General features: G+C 40.4%; 1 protein-coding gene across 4 annotated transcripts in view; it reads right to left on the minus strand.

Moving 5' to 3' along the window:
* Nucleotides 1-19,523, minus strand: part of sycp1 (synaptonemal complex protein 1) — a 207,880-nt gene that overhangs the window by 163,313 nt on the left and 25,044 nt on the right. For all 4 annotated transcript variants that reach the window (XM_069941423.1, XM_069941421.1, XM_069941424.1 and 1 more), the window contains 4 exons: nucleotides 18,581-18,745; nucleotides 16,077-16,144; nucleotides 10,176-10,249; nucleotides 4,643-4,701 (listed from right to left, as the gene is read on the minus strand). In XM_069941423.1, the coding sequence (XP_069797524.1) occupies nucleotides 4,643-4,701; nucleotides 10,176-10,249; nucleotides 16,077-16,144; nucleotides 18,581-18,745 (366 nt within the window). The remainder of the gene's footprint in view (nucleotides 1-4,642; nucleotides 4,702-10,175; nucleotides 10,250-16,076; nucleotides 16,145-18,580; nucleotides 18,746-19,523) is intronic.

Raw genomic sequence — 19,523 nt, forward strand, 5'->3', positions numbered from 1 at the left:
TCTCCTTCCTCATCAGGAAAGAGTAAAATTACCAAAGAACATTGAAGATGTTGTAATCATGACTATCTTTGAGAAAAGTGATATCTTTCTCTGGTAACTACAGAAGATTGCCACATCAGTGGTTGTCCCCTCAACTGCCTCATCTTGTTGGCAAACAGATCTAGGAACCAGGAACATAGCTCCTTGAAAACAATTATGCAAGTAGACAGGGTGATAAAGAGGGCATATGGCTTTCTTTCATTGGTCAGGATATTGAGTAAGGAAGCGATGTTGCAGTAATGTAAAACTTTAATTAAGCTGCACTTGGACTACTGAGTGCAATTCTGGTCACCCCATTACACAAAGGAAGTGAAAGCTTTGGAAAAGATACAGATAAATCAAAAAAATTGTAACTTGAAAAAGAATACCGCACCTACCATTTTTATAATTAAATGCTGAAGATAGAGACTGCAAGCATGGTTGAATCAGCATGGCAAAAAGAGTATGCTGTATGATACTCCTGTGCAATGCTGCCATCATCCAGAACTGCATAAGAATAGTATGCTGCATATCGCAAGCGTGGGGACACCGGAACTCGAAATTGAAATTATGGATTCGAACCATCGTAACTTTGAAAATTCATAAGTTGGACCATCATAAAGAGATTTTCCAGGAAGCTGCCTGGATTAGAGGGTATATGAGAAGTGGTTGTACAAACTATGGTTCTTTTCTCTGGAACATTTAAATATGAGGGGAGACCTGTCAGGTTTATTTGAAAGGCATAGATATTCAGAATTTTTTTTTTTACCCAGGCTAAAAATGTCTTATACTTGAGGACATGCTTAAAATGACATTGGTGGTGGTGGTGGGGTGGGGGGGGGGGGCAGGGGGAAATAAATTTAAAGGAGATGTGCACATCAAGTTTCTTTCTAAACACACAGTGTGGTAAATGTCATGGTAGAAGCAGAAACAATAGAAGTGTTTAAGAGAGTTACAGAGAGAAGCAAATATAGAGAATAGAGGAACGTATATCATATACAGAAAGCAATTTAATTTGGATATCATGTTCACTGCAGACATCATGGGCAGAGGACCTGTTTCTCTATTGTTACTGTTCTATGCTCTGTGTTCCAGATCCAATGTTATACAAACTTTAGTGGTCAAGCTGCAATAGCGAACAATGCTTGTGTTTGCAAGTGTCAGCACCGATTTGCTTCATTCTGGCGCTGGTGACCCCCGTGACTTTCTGCGGGCTGCAGAACCCCTGTTACATAAACCTTTAAAATACTTACCTTCTCAGCTGCTTTCCTTATAATCAGCTGCATGTGGTTTTTTTTTGTGTGTGAGCAAACAACTGCTGAACACAGTTAACGATCTTCCAATCTCCCAGGTAATGGCTGGTTCAGAAACAGAACAGCTGCAAGGCAGAGGTCTTAAAGGAACAAGCCATCATCAAGATTGAGGTCAGAAATGTGGAGTAACGACTGAGATTCAAACAAGGCTGAAGTGCAGGAGTCTGAGACCTCCCCTACTGTCCATATTACTGGAAAATGTCCAGTCATTGGAGAATAAAATTGACAAGTGAGACAGATCTCAGTTGTTGGCTGCACCAAAATCTGGCTAACAGAGAACACACCTGATCCCATTATCCAACCAGACGATGTCAACATCCATTGACTAGGTTCGAACTTGAATTTTGGAAAAGGGAGAGAAGGTGGTGTGTGCTTTATCGTTAATACTGGGTGGTGCATGGACACTGGAGTTATGCCGACCTCCTATTCTACTGCCTTAGATTAAGTGAGTACCCTGAGAGTTCTCATCAGTGATTCTCACCGGTGTCCAAGAAGTGAAGTAACCTGCCTTAATGACTATCGATCTGTAACACTTACATCAACAGTGATGAAGTGTTTTGAAAAGCTGGTGATGAAGCATATCAACTCCTGCCTGAGTGGTGACATGGATACATTCCAGGTCGCCTATCATAGTAACAGGTCTATCTATGGTGGATGCCATCTCATTGGCTCTGCATAAAGCCCTGGAACACCTGGACAGCAAAGATACATTCATCAGGATGCTCTGTATCAACTACAGTTCAGCATTTACCACCATCATCCCCTCAAAACTGATCAGCAAACTTCATGACCTGGGAGTTAATGCCCCACTGTGTAACTGGATCATGGATTTCATCACCTCCGGACCACAATCAGTGAAGATTGGTAAGAACATCTCTCCATAATCTCCATCAATACCGGAGCACCATAGGGCTGTGATCTTAGCCCCCTGCTCTAGTCACTTTACAGCTACAACTGTATGGCTCAGTACAACAATAACACCATCTACAAATTTGCCAATGATGCCATGATAGTGACCTGAGTCAGCAAACAGGATGGAGATTACTAACAACAACCTTGTACTCAATGTCACCAAAACTAAGAAGCTGATTGTTGACTTCAGGAAAGGAAAGCCAGAGGTATTTAATCCAATGATCATTGGGGGTCAGAGTTGGAGAGGGTGAGCAAATTTAAGTTCTTGGGAGTCACTATCTCAGAAGATCTTTCCTGGACCCAACGCACCAATGTCATCAAGATGAAAGCACGTCAGCATTTCGACTTCCTCAGGAGTTTGCAGAGGTTTGCTATGACATCAGAAACCCTGGCAAATTTCTACAGAGGTGTGGTAGAAAGTATGCTGACCATTTGCATCACGGTCTGGTATGGAAATACCAATACCCCTGAATGTAAAGCCCTCCAAAAGGTAGTGGACACAGCCCATGACATCACAGGCATAACCCTCCCCACTATTGATTACATCTACAGAAAATGCTGCCATCAGAGAGCAGCAGAAATTATTAAAGACCTTCACTACCCAGCACATGCTCTGTTCTCTCTGCTGCCATCAGGAAAGGGCATTGGTGCCACAAAATTCACACTACCAGGTTCAGGAACAGCTGCTACCCTTGCAACATCAGACTCCTCAATGACAAACTGAATCAGAGACTCATTTAAGAACTCTCTTATTTGTGCCCTTTATTTTTTTAAATTTTTATATATAGTGACATTTTCCATTTTCTCTCCATCCCATCTCCCTCTCCTCCCCCCAAAAAGCCCTTATTGATTTTCTTTTTGCTCTCTCTGTATTGCAGTTTGTTTACATTTGTAATGTGTTTACAGTTCTTTGTTTACATGTTTTACGCTGTGTTCAATTTATTTTTTGCACAACCAACCTGTGATTATCTGCTGAGCCTGCAGGAAAAAGGAATCTCAGGTTTGTATGTATTATCATATATGTACTCTGACAATACATCTGAAATCTCCCATACTGCCTTTTGAAAATAATTTCAGATGGGATCCTGGAAAGCATAACCATTTCTCATATTGTAGTGAGCCATCTCTTGGCCAACAATGATCAATGATTACCCATAGCCTTCAATATGCCATTTAACCTTTGGTCAATTGAGTGCTTGAAGGTCAATAAATCGGAGCTGGCACAAAACATGTTCTATCAGGCAACAATAATCTCTGCCCACTGGGACCTATCTGTAGCATACAGCTCAAAGTCCTGGAAAAATACCTCCAACACAGTGTCCACAATTCTTTTCAAATTTAATAGATTGATAAAGAAACTACCATCAGCCTAGTTCATCTCAGTTGGCCTTGTTGGGTTGGCTACATCACTTACATGCTCAATATTAAGATTTCCAAAACAGACACTCTATTCAGAGTTCTGTTTTGAGATCAGATTACCAGGTGGACAGAGGAAAAGATTTAAGCATGCTAAGCTTCCTATAAGAAATTCAAAATCCCCACTGACTCATTTGAACCCCTTGTCCACAATTTCTTGAAGGGGAGAAAGAGCATTCCAATAGTATTAAAGACTTCAACACTGAGGACATACAGAACCTTTCCTAAGCACCAGAAAGAGCACACCACCTTACAAACTACTTGTCAGCCACTTCCTGTTCTGGCATGTTTGGCGAGGTGGTTTGTGCAATGCGATCGGGAATGGACCTGGGTTCTAATCCCGCGCTGTCTGTAAGGAATCTGCACATTCTCCCTGTGTCTGCGTGGGTTTTCTCCGTGGACTCTGGTTTCCTCCCACCCTTCAAAAAAAATACTGGGGTGTAGGTTAATGGGGTGTTAATTTGGAGGCATGACTCATAGGGCTGAAATGGCCTGTTACAGTGTTGTATGTCTAAATTTTAAAAAAATTAATTAAAAAATCTACTAAAGAATTTGCATTGTCAACCCTGGGCTTCATAACTCACAAAACCTGAGTGGAAGCAAGTCAATCTTAATCCAAGGAGCACCTTAGAAAGAAAGAGGATCATCAATATGTTCCAGCAATGATTGCAAGAGTTTGGCAAAACATTCTTGCTTCTAATTTGTAAAGTGACTTCCAATCAAATCAGGCAAATTTTTCAATGCACACTAAAAATAAATCTCATTCATCATTCTTCAAGAGAGTGAAAGACTGTTGTGCTGCAGGAGATAGAGAATGCTGAACTAACTAAGAGAACAGGAAAATGTTCCATTGTTTAAGAATAATACTGTGCTGCAAAACCAGTAAATGGGGCAGTCAGTTTATTGAATAGAGAGGGAGTTAGAAAGCATATGCTAAAAAGTGCAAGATCCACACCAACTCATTTTTATGAAGTAATACTGACCTCAATATTTTCAGCATTTTCAGTATAAAGCCGTTTTGCTTCATCTCTTTCTGATTCATCTAAAATTTTAAAAAATATACAACTTTAACATGAAATAAAACCTATGTATCATGATATACAGGTATATGATATATCCATGCATTGAATCTCAAGTTATAGTTCTAAGGTAATGATAATATTCCATATTATCAGGTCACTGAGAAAGTTTTAATATCAACAAATTTAATTCACTTCAGTTATTTCCAGAGTTCTGATAAGGAAGTTGAGCCTGCTGGATCTAAACTCCTCCCTCTGGAGGAACTCCACTTCCTGCTGGGGAGACCTCAGGCAGTCCAGATCAGAAACAGCACTTCCAAGACCATCACACCAAGTATGGGGCCCCCAGGGCTGCATGCTTAGTCCACTGTTGTTCACTCTGCTGACCCATGACTGTGCAGCTATACACAGCTCAAACTACATCATCAAGTTGGCTGAAATCAGGATTGTGATGGGCCTAATTAGTAAGAATGACGTGTCAGCATATAGAGATGAGGTGCAGTTGCTAACGGACTGGTGTGGAGCCAACAACCTGTACCTGAATGTTACAAAAACAAAAGAGATGGTTGTCGACTTCAGGAGGGCCCGGGGGACCACGCTCTGCTGGCCATTGATGGATCCAATGTTGAGGACATCATGAGAATCAAGTTCTTTGGATTGCATTTGGTGGAGAATCTCACCTGGTCCCTTTATACCAGCTCCAGATAAAATTAAATTAAATTAAAGAAATGGAGTTGCAGCTTGATGATCTGAGGCTTATCAGGGAGAGTGAAGAATTTATAGATACAATGCTCAGGGAAGTGCTTACCCCTGGATTGGGAGGGTCAGGTAACTGGACTACTGTCAGGGGAGGGGGGAAAGTTGCTAGCTCTGTGGTGAGCACCCCGGTGGCTACTGCTCTTAGCAACAAATATAGTTGGGGAAGATAACCTGCCAGAGGTTGCACCAAGGGTGCGGAAAGGAAGGAAGGGGAACAAGGTGGTCATTGGGGACTCCATCGTCAGGGGAACAGACAAAAGATTCTGCAAACCTGACAAGTGTTCCCGTATGGTGTGTTGCCTCCCAGGAGCCAGGGTGCGAGACGTCTCGGATAGGGTTCAGAGTATCCTGGGGGGGGGGAAGGTGAACGGCCAGAAGTCCTGATACACGTGGGTACAAATGATGTGCATAAGATGAAGGAGGAGAACCTGAAGAGGGACTACCGTGAGCTCGGAAGGAGGTTAAGAAGCAGAACCTCCAGGATTGTAATCTCGGGACTGCTACCTGTGCTGTACATGGGTGGGGGCAAAAATAATAAAATCAGGAGGTTAAATGTGTGGCTGGAGGAATGGTGCAGAGTGCAGGGATTCAGGTTCATTGACCATTGGGATCTCTTCTGGGGAAGACAAGACCTCTACAGGAGGGATGGTTTACACCTGAATGCAATGGGGGCCAATATACTGGCAGTTAGGTTTAAAAATGCTGTCAGATTTGATTTAAACTAATTTGGCAGGGGGAAGGGAACAGGACTGATAGGGAAGCAGATAGGAGAGTGAATATAGGGGTGTTTCCGTTAGACGGTGAAACAATAAGGAAAAAGGGAACTAAAAAGAATAGGAGAGTAGGAGCAAGTGCATCGAGAACAAAGGTGGAGGGAGAAAGGAGATATGGTATCAAGGTATTGTGCATGAATGCACGGAGTGTAAGGAATAAAATGGATGAGCTTGAGGCACAAATGGCAATGGGAGGTAATGATATTGTCAGAGTAACGGAGACATGGCTGCGGGAAGGGCAGAATTGGGAAATAAATGTTCCCGGGTACACGTCCTATAGAAAAGACAGAAAGTTAGGAAAAGGAGGTGGGGTAGCTCTGTTGGTAAAAAATGAAATTCAGGTGTTTGAAAGGAAAGACATTGAAACAGGTGGGGTAGAGTCTGTTTGGATAGAATTAAGAAATTGTAAAGGCATGAGGACCATAATGGGGGTCATTTACAGGCCTCCGAAAAGTAGCTTAGATATCAGTAGAAGTATAAATCAGGAATTAAGAGTGGCATGTCAAAGTGGTAGCAATACAGTAGTTATGGGGGACTTTAACATGAAGGTGGACTGGGATAATCAGACAGGGGCAGGAGCACAAGAGACTGAGTTTATTGAATGTCTACGAGATACTTTCTTGGAGCAGCTAGTGGAGGAACCTACCAGGGGGAAGTCGATTCTGGACTTGGTGCTGTGCAGTGACGCAGAGTTAATAAGTGACCTCGATGTAGGGGAGCCATTAGGGAATAGTGACCATGGTATGGTTACTTTTGAGCTGCAATTAGAAAGGGAAAAATAAAGGAAGTCGGAAGCATCTGTACTGCAGTTAAATAAAGGGGATTATGCAGCTATGAGGGAGGAGCTAGCCAAAATAAAATGGAAAGATACACTAGCTGGGAGGACAACTGGGGAAAAATGGCAGGTATTTTTGGACATTTTTCACAGGTTTCAGGACAAATTTATTCCAAAGTGGAGGAAAGGCTCTAGGAGATGCAAATGGCAGCTGTGGCTAACTAATGAAATCAAGTGTAATATCAAATCCAAAGGAAGTAAGTATAGGATAGCAAAGCGGAGTGGGAAGTTAGAGGATTGGGAAACCATCAAAGAGCATCAGAGGGTAACTAAGAAAGTCATAAGAGAGGGGAAAATGAAGTACAAGAGGAAATGAGCAAATAGTATAATGGAGGATAGCAAAAGCTTTTTTAAATATGTGAAGAGGAAGAAATTGGTTCGGTCTAAAATTGGTCCATTAAGAATGGAAAAGGGTGAAATTATTACCGGAAACAAGGAGATGGCTGAGGAATTTAACAAATACTTTGCAACTGTCTTCACCAAGGAGGATATAGGTTATGGTCAGTTAGGGGGTAGTGGTCATGCGGTATCAAGAGACTTGGGGAACTTTCCTGGGGAAGTAGGGGATTTAATGGATATCCGGATCCAGAAACAGGGGGTTGTGAGTAAATTGTTGGGACTGAGGGCTGATAAATCCCCAGGGCCTGATGGGCTGCATCCCAGGGTGCTTAAAGAAGTTGCTATGGAAATTGTGGAAACACTGGTCGACATTTTCCAAAGTTCCATAGATTTGGGGGAGGTCCCTGAGGATTGGAGAGTGGCTGATGTGGTGCCGATTTTTAAGAAGGGAGGGAGGGAGAAAACGGGAAATTATAGACCGGTCAGCCTGACGTCGGTGGTGGGGAAGATATTGGAGTCTATCATAAAAGGAGTAATAGCAGAACACTTAGGCAGAAATAATAGTATAAGGGCTAGTCAGCATGGATTCCTTAAGGGTAAGTCATGCTTGACTAACCTTCTGGAATTTTTCGAGGATATGACAAAGAGGGTGGACTTGGGAGAGCCAGTGGATGTGGTGTATTTGGACTTCCAGAAGGCCTTTGATAAGGTACTGCACGGGAGACTAGTGGGCAAGATCAGGGAGCATGGTATTGGAGGTAAGGTGCTGACATGGATAGGAAATTGGTTAAGAAATAGGAAACAAAGGGTTGGGGTAAGCGGGTCTTTTTCAGGATGGCAGGATGTGACAAGTGGAGTGCCGCAGGGATCGGTATTGGGTCCTCAGTTGTTTGTAATTTATGTAAATGATTTCGATGAGGGGATTATTAATAACTTGAGCAAATTTGCAGATGACACAAAACTGGGTGGGGGTGTGGGGTGTGAGGAGGATGTCAGGAAAATGCAAAGGGACTTGGACAGGTTGGGGGAGTGGGCTGCTGAATGGAAGATGTCGTTCAATGTAAGCAAATGTGAGGTTATCCATTTTGGGGGCAATAATAGGAAAGCTGAGTATTATTTAAATGGAGACAAGCTAGGGAGTGGGGAGGAGCAAATGGATCTGGGAGAACTTGTTCACCGGTCACTGAAGACTAGCATGCAGGTTCAGAAAACTGTGAAGAAGGCTAATGGCATGTTGGCTTTCATAAAGAGGGGATTGGAGTATAGGAACAGAGACACCCTTCTGCAGTTGTACAGGGCCCTGGTGAGACCCCACCTGGAGTATTGCGTCCAGTTCTGGTCTCCAATTTTGAGGAAGGACATACTAGCGATAGAGAGTGTGCAGCGCAGATTTACAAGGTTAGTTCCAGGGATGGCGGGGTTGACATATGCTGAAAGGCTAGAAAAACTGGACTTGTATCCGACGGAGTTTAGAAGGATGAGGGGGGACATGATTGAGGTATACAAAATTATTAGGGGGATAGACAGGGTGAAGTCGGATTACTTGTTCCCAATGATGGAGGAGACGAGGACTAGAGGGCATAGTTTAAGAATACAGGGTGGGCCCTTTAGGACGGAGATGAGAAAACATTTTTTTTACCCAGAGAAGTGTGAATCTGTGGAATGCTCTGCCACAGAGGGTGGTAGAGGCAGATTCGCTGATTATGTTCAAAAGAGAGTTAGATAAGACTGTAGTGGGCAAAGGAGTTAAGGGTTATGGGGATAAGGCTGGAAAGGGGTACTGATGGTAGTGATCAGCCATGATCTGTAAAATGGCGGTGATGGCTCGACGAGCCGAAGGGCCTATTCCTGCTTCTATTGTCTATTGTCCTGGCTCTGTATGCCTTTTCTTCATTTCTCTATTCATGGAGCGCGATACCGAGGTCACTATCACTAAATCTGGAAGTAACTCCATAAACAATTGCCTCCCTCACAGCTTTTCCAGATGTAATGTGCTTAGTTAGACAGGTGTCTTTAAGACCTGGAGTCCAATTAGCACAGAATCTGATCCACAGATGCAGAACACTCAAAAAGCTCAATACCATCCATGTGATTCACCACATTCAGAACTGTAAACATTCATTCCTTTCACCATCAGTACACAATGTCTGCAGTGCCCCATCCATAAAATGCACAGCAGTTAGTCACCTAGACTGCACCAACAACACCTACCAAGCCTGCAATGGACTCAGGTACCAGGTACATGGGAACTTCTCTTTCTGCAGGTTTAACTCTAAACCAAATGTAACCTGGGAAACCTTTCATTGTTACTTCATCTCTGCTTAGTCTACATCCTGCAATTCCCTCTCCAAACAACATTGAGAAAATAATACCTTTACCAGAGAACTGTAGTGTTTAAAGGTAGTGATTCACCACAAATTACACAAATATGATTAGGAACTTGCAACAGCTACTAACTTTGCCAGGCAATAGCCAGGTCCAAAAAATGAATTAAAAATGCACTGTAAGTAAAAACCTGCTAGATGCATACCCTACAATCATGAGTTATCAATGTAATAATAAATGCTTAACATGTTCACACAGTTGCAATTGAAAACCAGGCCACAGTAGTAGCTCTGATGCAGCTATCAAATGTTAGAAAATATTCTGAATCAGTCATTTTTAAAATATGTAATAACACATCATTTTCTACAATTTTAAGTATTTATGATTCCCTTGGCTGCATTGCTATTAAAATTGTTCTTCAAAGTCCATCTCCACATTTACAATGGTAACAACAATAAATACTTACAGGATTTAATTTTTTCAGCCAACCGGGAAGAAGATTCATTTACAAGTGAACACATCTCTCTTGTGGCATTATGTCTAGTGATGGATAAATACAAATTTCATTTTACATTTATATAATTTTATACTAAACAATCTATGTAGCTTACAAAGAGTGCATAGTATGACTGTAAATTACATAATTTGGTTGAAGATACAGTACATAATTTTATATTAATTTTAATCCATGTATTGCAAATAGATGAAGGAAAACTTCGAAGCAAGCTAAATTTGATAATCTCCATCTAATGGATTATGTAGATTTAAAATTGATCAATTGTAAAATTAATAAATATTAAAGGTAAAACTCCTGCTTGATCCAATTTTATTTTTGTTGGGCAATGTTAAAATCATTAGTTTTAAATTAAGATTAACTATGTATCAAATTGAATTTTTAATACTAAACCTACCCCCATGTCTTCAGACGGCAGCTCCTAATATTAAGATAAGATCCACCACCTAAACTTATAAAAAGGATAACTCAAGCTAAAATCAAATGCTAAATATTGAAAGAAAAATATTTAAAAAGAAATAAAAGAAAAATCGTAATTGTGTAGTACCTGATGATAAAACAAAGTCATAAAGAGTTAAATCATTTTAAAATTACTTTATGAAGAAAGACAAAGAGAAAATGGCGAATGTAAAAAAAACCATGAAAAGTTTTAATAAACAAAAAATAAAAAATCGCCATTTTCAGTAATTCAGAAATAAAATAGTAAAGAATATAATCATATTATTAGTATAGATTAATATAAAATTAAACATACACTTATATATTTTAAAAAAAATTTCTCACAGAGGAGAAAGAAAATATATAAAAATGTGTTAAAGATGAACAGGATAATTAGAGCTATAATGATCTATTACTTTTCGAATGGTCAGAAATCAGAATCTGACTATTAACCTGAAAAAGACCGATATTTTTTATCGTTCACTCAGGCTGAGAGGTCGCGCTAGATGGGAAATTAGCCGACAGGTAGTTCCGTGCTGCAGACACGGAGTCGAATATTTGACGAGCTTGGTTCTCCGGAGAAATCCTGAGCCTCGCAGGATACAGGAGCGCAGGTTTCAGTTTCTTGTCAAAACATTCGGACATCAGATCTTTACACAGTCTTCGAGCGCGTACTACCTCCGGACTAAAATCTTCATAGGCTCTTAGACTAAAGCCACGAACAGTCACATTTCCAAGTCTTCTGGCTGTACGAATCAATCTATCCTTTGTACTCACGTAATGCATACGGACCATCACCACTCTGGGTTTGGAAACTTCAGCATTTCGGTTCCAGATACGATGTACTCTATCAAGTAGCGGTGGATCAGCAGGGAATTCGGATGGGTATGCTTCTTTTAAAAGCTCGGCAAAAAACGTCAGGAGATCTCCTTTCTCAATGCCTTCAGGAATTCCAACCAAACGAATATTTTGTCTTCTGGAACAGTTCTCTGAATCAATGCTTTTCAGCTGGAGCGCTTCTAGTTGTTTAATTGCTTTGGAAAGTTTCTGTTCGACCTCAGTCAGTCTAATCTCTTTTTGTTGAACTTCAGTTTGAAGAGCTGCAATTAAGGTATGTTGTTTTTTGGTTTCAGCTTCTGAGGCAATTAAAGCTGTACGAAGTTCAGCTAGGTCTTTTTTGCGACAAACATCTTTGAATTCATCACGAAAGAATTTTAAAAAGTCAGTGAAGGTCATCTCACTTAGTTTAATGTCTGGTTGTTTCTTCTCTCGGCCGTTACCTTCTTCTGCCTGGGTTTTAGCTCGTGTAGCTTTTCCTTCAGTCATTTCTTCAAAATTTTCAGACTCAAGTATAATTAGAGAAATAATAAAGATCTTTCTGACTTCTGTGAAGTTAGTTCAAAGGTGGATACAGGTTAAAAATAGTATATTTTATGGAGCAAAAACCAAAACGTGTTTACTCCATGAGCGCCACCTGGAGACTCCTCAAATTGAATTTTTATGATTAGGTTTAGCTATTTCTAGAAAATGCATAGCCAATGTAGAGCGCATCGAAAGAACCAAAGACTTGTTGGTCCAAACCAAGGCTTTTATTAACTAAAAGACTGGAGCATATCACAAGTAGGTCGACCAGTCCAGAATGACCTGGTCTGGCTAGGAGCAATCCTTTAAGACCTGCCAGTAGATGTGGCTACACTCTCAGACAATCACAGTCATCCTACACTACCATCTGTACATATACACATTGGTGATAGAATCTGTACTATCACAGCCATTATTTGGAAATCAGATGTAGATTTATGAATGCAAAGAGGGCATACTGAATTACGATTTTGTATTCCACTTGAAAAAATAACATACTTTACGCAATAAATATGATTCTTTTTGAAAATATGGAACCTATATTGGTTTGAAAGTTTGAGGGATCTCAATAACTCATTCCAGTGGTAATTCTCAGCTTCACAGTTATTGAATTGAGGTTATATTTGTATTTTTGACATTCTTCTTTTCCTTCTTTCATTATTTAGGGTCTTAGGTGTGGTTGGGGGAAGGGTGGGGAAGGAGGTAGGAAAGAAGGGAGGGATAAGAGAGAGATGGCCCCTCACCCCGTCCAAAGCCCGCTGCGCAGCTCAGAAGGCAAAGTCCTCCTCAGCGACAAGATCTCCATCCTCAACCAATGGTCAGAACACTTCCAATCTCTTTTCAGTGCCAAATGCTCAGTCCAAAAATCTGCCCTGCTCCAGCTCCCTCAACAGCCCTTAAGGCTAGAGCTGGATGAGGTCCTCACCCGGGAAGAGACATATAAGGCAATTGAACAACTGAAAAGTGACAAAGCAGCAGGTACGGATGGAATCCCCCCCAGAGTTCTGGAAGGCTGGCGGCAAAACTCTGCATGCCAAACTGCATGAGTTTTTCAATAAAGGCGAGAAATCAGACTGCTCAAACTACAGGGGAATCACGCTGCTCTCCATTTCAAACAAAGGCAAGAAATCAGACTGCTCAAACTACAGGGGAATCACGCTGCTCTCCATTGCAAGCAAAATCTTCGCTAGAATTCTCCTAAATAGAATAATACCTAGTGTCGCCAAAAATGTTCTCCCAGAATCACAGTGCGGCTTTCGCGCAAACAGAGAAACTACTGACATGGTCTTTGCCCTCAGACAGCTCCAAGAAAAGTGCAGAGAACAAAACAAAGGACTCTACATCACCTTTGTTGACCACACCAAAGCCTCCGACACCGTGAGCAGGAAAGGGCTTTGGCAAATACTAGAGCGCCTCGGATGTCCCCCAAAGTTCCTCAACATGGTTATCCAACTGCACGAACACCAACAAGGTCGGGTCAGATACAGCAATGAGCTCTCTGAACCCTTCTCCATTAATAATGGTGTGAAGCAAAGCTGCATTCTCGCACCAACCCTCTTTTCAATCTTCTTCAGCATGATGCTGAAACAAGCCACGAAAGACCTCAACAATGAAGACGCTGTTTACATCCGGTACCGCACAGATGGCAGTCTCTTCAATCTGAGGCACCTGCAAGCTCACACCAAGACACAAGAGCAACTTGTCCGTGAACTACTCTTTGCAGACGATGCCGCTTTAGTTGCCCATTCAGAGCCAGCTCTTCAGCGCTTGACGTCCTGTTTTGCGGAAACTGCCAAAATGTTTGGCCTGGAGGTCAGCCTGAAGAAAACTGAGGTCCTCCATCAGCCAGCTCCCCACCATGATTACCAGCCCCCCCACATCTCCATCGGGCACACAAAACTCAAAACGGTCAACCAGTTTACCTATCTCGGCTGCACCATTTCATCGGATGCAAGGATCGACAACAAGATAGACAACAGACTTGCCAAGGCAAATAGCGCCTTTGGAAGACTACACAAAAGAGTCTGGAAAAACAACCAGCTGAAAAACCTCACAAAGATTAGCGTACACAGAGCCGTTGTCATACCCACACTCCTGTTCGGCTGCGAATCATGGGTCCTCTACTGGCATCACCTACGGCTCCTAGAACGCTTCCACCAGCGTTGTCTCCGCTCCATCCTCAACATTCATTGGAGCGACTTCATCTCCAACATCGAAGTACTCGAGATGGAAGAGGCCGACAGCATCGAATCCACGCTGCTGAAGATCCAACTGCACTGGGTAGGTCACGTCTCCAGAATGGAGGACCATCGCCTTCCCAAGATCGTGTTATATGACGAGCTCTCCACTGGCCACCGAGACAGAGGTGCACAAAAGAAGAGGTACAAGGACTGCCTAAAGAAATCTCTTGGTGCCTGCCACATTGACCACCGCCAGTGGGCTGATATCGCCTCAAACCCTGCATCTTGGCGCCTCACAGTTCGGCGGACAGCAACCTCCTTTGAAGAAGACTGCAGAGCCCACCTCACTGACAAAAGACAAAGGAGGAAAAACCCAACACCGAACCCCAACCCACCAATTTTCCCTTGCAACCGCTGCAACCGTGTCTGCCTGTCCCGCATCGGACTTGTCAGCTACAAACGAGCCTGCAGCTGACGTGGACATTACCCCTCCATAAATCTTCGTCCGCGAAGCCAAGCCAAAGAAAAGAAAGTAAAGAACCTTTTCTTTCATCCATGTGTTGTCTAAGAACTCACACATAAGAATACAAGATGAAACAATAGCTAAATCTCTCTCCACCATTGAGAAAATCTACATGGACTACTGCCTTCAGAGGGCAGCAGCAATCATCAAGGATCCACACCACCCAGAACATGCTCTGTTCTCACAACTGCTATCAGGAAAGAGGTATAGGTGCCACAAGACTCATACCACTAAGTTCAGAAACAGTGGATACCCCATCCACCATCAGACTCCTAAACAACAAACTCAATCAGAGATTCATTTAAAGATTCTTCCTTTGGACATTATTTATTATTGAATTCTAGCACTGATAAAGGCAAAGTTGCTGAAATAAATGCTGTCTACACCAAGCAAGTAAACCAGTAACTGCTGCTATTCAAACCACACGTGTTCCTTTTTAGGGGAGGCAACAGGCTCACAGGAGTGATGTCATAAGCCTGGAACTTCTGCACAGTGGGGGTAAAGCCCCTGTGCCCTGCCGCGCTGGCTGTTCGCTACGGCGATTCGGCCTGTCGTGTGCGGTGTTGACCCAGCCTGCTACAGAATATTTATTTTCTGCATTGCTCAATTTGTTTGCTCTTCCTTTTTGTTTACATTTCTCTTATATGTATATTTTCTTGACTACAGTTTTTTTTTTGCACTACCAATATGTAAAAATTCTGCCTGGCCTGCAGGAAAAAGAATCTTAGGATTGTACAGTATGTGAAGTCATGTGTTAACTGCATAACTGATATATATTTACAAAAACACAAAATAAGAGGTGTAGGCCACCCTGGGCTTTTAAGCCTGCCCCATCATTCAGTGTGTCCAGCTCCTAAGCTTTGCCAGTTTCCCATAGCTCTCAATTGCCCAATCTTTCAAAATTTATCTACCTCTATCTTAAATACTTCCAATGATCTAGTCTCCACAACTTTCGAGGAAGCAGAATTCTAGAGATTCACTATCCTCCACAAAAATAAATTTGTATTTAGCTCTCCAATTTAAATGAGCAGCCCCTTACCTTGTTACATCAAAAATAAAATACTAGGGAAGGTTTCAAAATGACAACACTGACACTGTATCTCTTCCCACAGATGGAGGTTATTTCCAGCATTTTCTGCTTTTGTTTTAGATTTCCAACTTCTACATTTTTATTGAATTTCCCTGATCTTGTTCCCTTGTTTTACACTATTCCACTAATGATAACATAGTATTGCTAAATAACATAGATCCTCAGTATGCCAACATCAGGAATTTACAAATCTTACTTTGTCTGAAATTACTTTTTAATATTGTGCTGCCTGAAGAAAATAAATTATAAATATTACTTACATTTTTGTTGCTTCTTCGTTTTTACTGATTTCTTCTTCTAGTTTCATACTGAGATTTTCATTTTCAAACTATTTAATATATAATAATCAGGTTATTGTTTGTACAACATTATTTTGAAAATAACTAAACCACAGATCATATTTGGAATTGTGTAAGTAGAAATTTTAACAATTAAAATCTGCAGATCTACACTCAACCACAACATAAATTAATGTTATCTTATACTTTTTGTGAAAGTTTCATAATGAACAAGAATTTAATTCACAACCAGTGGGTTTTTCTGTGTAATATTACATGTTAATGCATGCTCGTGACACAACTTGAGAAGATTTACATCAGAATAAAGTTGGTGTAAAACACCTCAAATATAAGGTGGATAATTTATGTTGAAATGCATATTCTCTGGTGAGACTTCATTTAGAGTGCAAAAAGCAATTTTCAACATGAGATGTATTCTTGCTTTGAAATTATTACAGCATAAGAACAACTAGATTAATTCCTTAATCTACTTTATGAGTGAGTTCCAATATTCCTTGGAGTTTAGAAGAATGAATGGTGATTTGATTGTAACAATATAACATTCTGAGAGAGATTAACAGGGCAATGACCCAAATTGCTGGATTTTTGGATGCTGAAAAATAGTTCAGTTGGGGATCTAATAGCAAAATGGACAAAAGCAAAAGATCTACCAAACCTTATTAAATAGTTGTCCATGGTTAAGAAACCAAAGAGATAGTCCTGTTTCTATTTTTATGTTCTTTTCCTCTGTGCAATGTGTCTTTTTATGGTCATGTTCTTCATGATCTGTTCCAGCTAAGAACAGAACTTATCCATTTGCTGTTTTGAGTGGCCGAGTGTTGGCCAATGGATGAACAAGAGACTGAGAGTATCCATCAACAAGGAAGGGCTTCTTGACATAAAATCTTATACCACATCTCATTAGCAGAAATAATAGTTCACTTCATCCAGTTTCTTGTATTAATTAATTAAGTCTTGTTTTAATTGTTGTAACTGCATGTTCATAGGCTATGTTTCTTGTACAAAGACACCCAGGTCTCTGTGAATATTTAATATAAAAATTAAAATTGCCGATATCATAAATCTGAAATACTTGGAGGATCAGATAGCATCTGTAGAAAAAGAAACAGAATTAAGATTTGGGCAATGGCCTTTCAGCAGAACTGGGAAAAGTTATCAGTTGCAGAGATAGAGAGGAAAGACAAAGAAAAGAAAATGAGAGTTTGTGTTGTTAGTGATTAAATGACAAAAGCGAACCAAATGAAGGAGAATATGTAAATTTCTTCAGTGAATAATAAAAGGCAATCTGGGAGAACATAAATAAATGACAATTGATATCTGAAATTAGCATGAGAAATATAAAATGTAATATACAAAGGAAGCAATTGATCATTACCTTAAGTTGTTAAACTCCATCATTGATTCCAGAAGACTATAATGTGCCTAATCAGATGGCTAAAAATGGTCCTTGAGTCTGTACAATTCTAATTATGGAGATCACAACATTCCAAATTTAGCCATGAGTTTAAAAAATTCAGATGACAACCACTTGATTCTTGCAATTTTATTCTAGATATCCAGCATCCCTTTCAAATTATTTCACTAATTTCAAATCATTTTACATTTTCAACTATTTTAGGCACTTTTAAAGTATCACCTTGTGCTATTCAATTCCAACTCTCACAGACATTGTATTCTATCTCCCTTCTCACTTTTCAAATTTAAAACCTATTTACCTAACCATTCCCAGTTCTGATGAAACAAATAAAATTAAAGCATTCAGTGCTTCGAGGCTGCGCCAACAATTCAATACAATCATGACTAATGTTTTATCTCAAAATATTACATTCCTGCTCTCTCCCCATAGCCCTTGATATCTTTTGTGCAGAGAAATGCATCCAACTGTCTTTGGTGGCAGAAAATTCCACAAGTTCACCACCTCAGAGCAAAATTCCTCATCCTTACATCTAATCTGTTTTGGCCTGTCGGAATTTGTAAGTTTCAAAGAAAACTCCTTCATTCTTCTGAGCTTGAGTGAAAATTGCTCAAATCTCTCCTCTTAGGACAATTCTGTCATTCCAGGAATCAAAATGGTGAATCTTCGCTGCACTGCCTCAATGAAAAATACATCCTTTCTTCTGTAATGAGACCAAAATTGTATATATTTCAGACATAATTTCAGGATTGTCCTGCATAACTGTGGCAAGATGTCCTTGCTCGAGTATTGAAAACCTCTTACTACAAAGGCCAACATTTGCCTTGCGAACTGCTTGCAATATTTGCACGTTTGCTTTCAGTGGCTGTCGTAAAAGGACAAATACCTGAAGCCTTAAAAGTTCCTCACTCCACAGATGTTGCCCAACTTTTCTAGCATGTTCTGTTGTTATTTAATATTTCCAGCATCCATAATACCTTTACAACAATGAATTCAGTTTTCAGGAAATGTTAGCATTATGAAGGATAACTATATAACGTTTCACACGTACTTGTTGCTCTTGTATTGCTTTACGCTGAACTTCAATAGTTTGCTTATTTTCTTGCAATTTCTTATCCTTCTGCCAAAGTTCATTTTCAATAGATAATATCCACCTCTTGATTTTCTCAGCCTCCTGGAAAAGTTTGGTGTACAACTGGTTTATATGTTCAGTATTCTGTTGAGAATAATGTGAACACATTAATTAGTAATCCATCCTCTGAGAGGCAAAGGAGCTCACTATACAACAAATTAAGGAAAATAAATCAAAAACATAATTCTGTTATCTTTTATTGTTGCTCATTTCATATTCAAACCTAAGTTTAAATAATTAAAGACTGTTTTTCAGAAATTTTAATATCAAATTCAAATTTATTATCATCTAACTATATACATACAACAAGATGAAACAGCATTTCTCAGGACCACAGTGCACACTCGTATACACCAAATACACACACATAATAATTTAATGTATTCAGATATAATTTTAAATAAAAATATATAATATTTTGGAATGATTTACTCAGTTACAGGATACAATATCATCAATCTCTCAGCCTGTGAAAAAGAAGCATTTCCTAGCCTGGCAGACCTGATTTTTATGCTACTGTACTGGATGGAAAGGGTCCTCAATAATTCCTTGAGACCTCTTTTAGCAACGTTCCCAATTAATGTTGTCAATAGAGGAAAACAGCTTCTCAGCTGTTTTGATGATCCCTTGTATTGTCTGTATTTGCTGGTATACCAGACAATGTTGCAGCCAGTCAGGATTGTTCTCCTGTAAAATGTTGTCAGGATGGTAGCTAGAAGCCTTGCTCTTCTCAATCTCTTAAGAAGTGTAGGTGCTGCAGCCCTACCTGTCTAATAAGGAAGTGATGTGGGTCCATGATTGGGCATCTATTACATGCACACCAAGGAATTTTGTGCTCTCCATGACAGGGCCATTTATATGT

The sequence above is a fragment of the Narcine bancroftii genome, chromosome 5 (assembly GCF_036971445.1).
Source record: "Narcine bancroftii isolate sNarBan1 chromosome 5, sNarBan1.hap1, whole genome shotgun sequence".
Lineage (NCBI taxonomy): Eukaryota > Metazoa > Chordata > Chondrichthyes > Torpediniformes > Narcinidae > Narcine > Narcine bancroftii.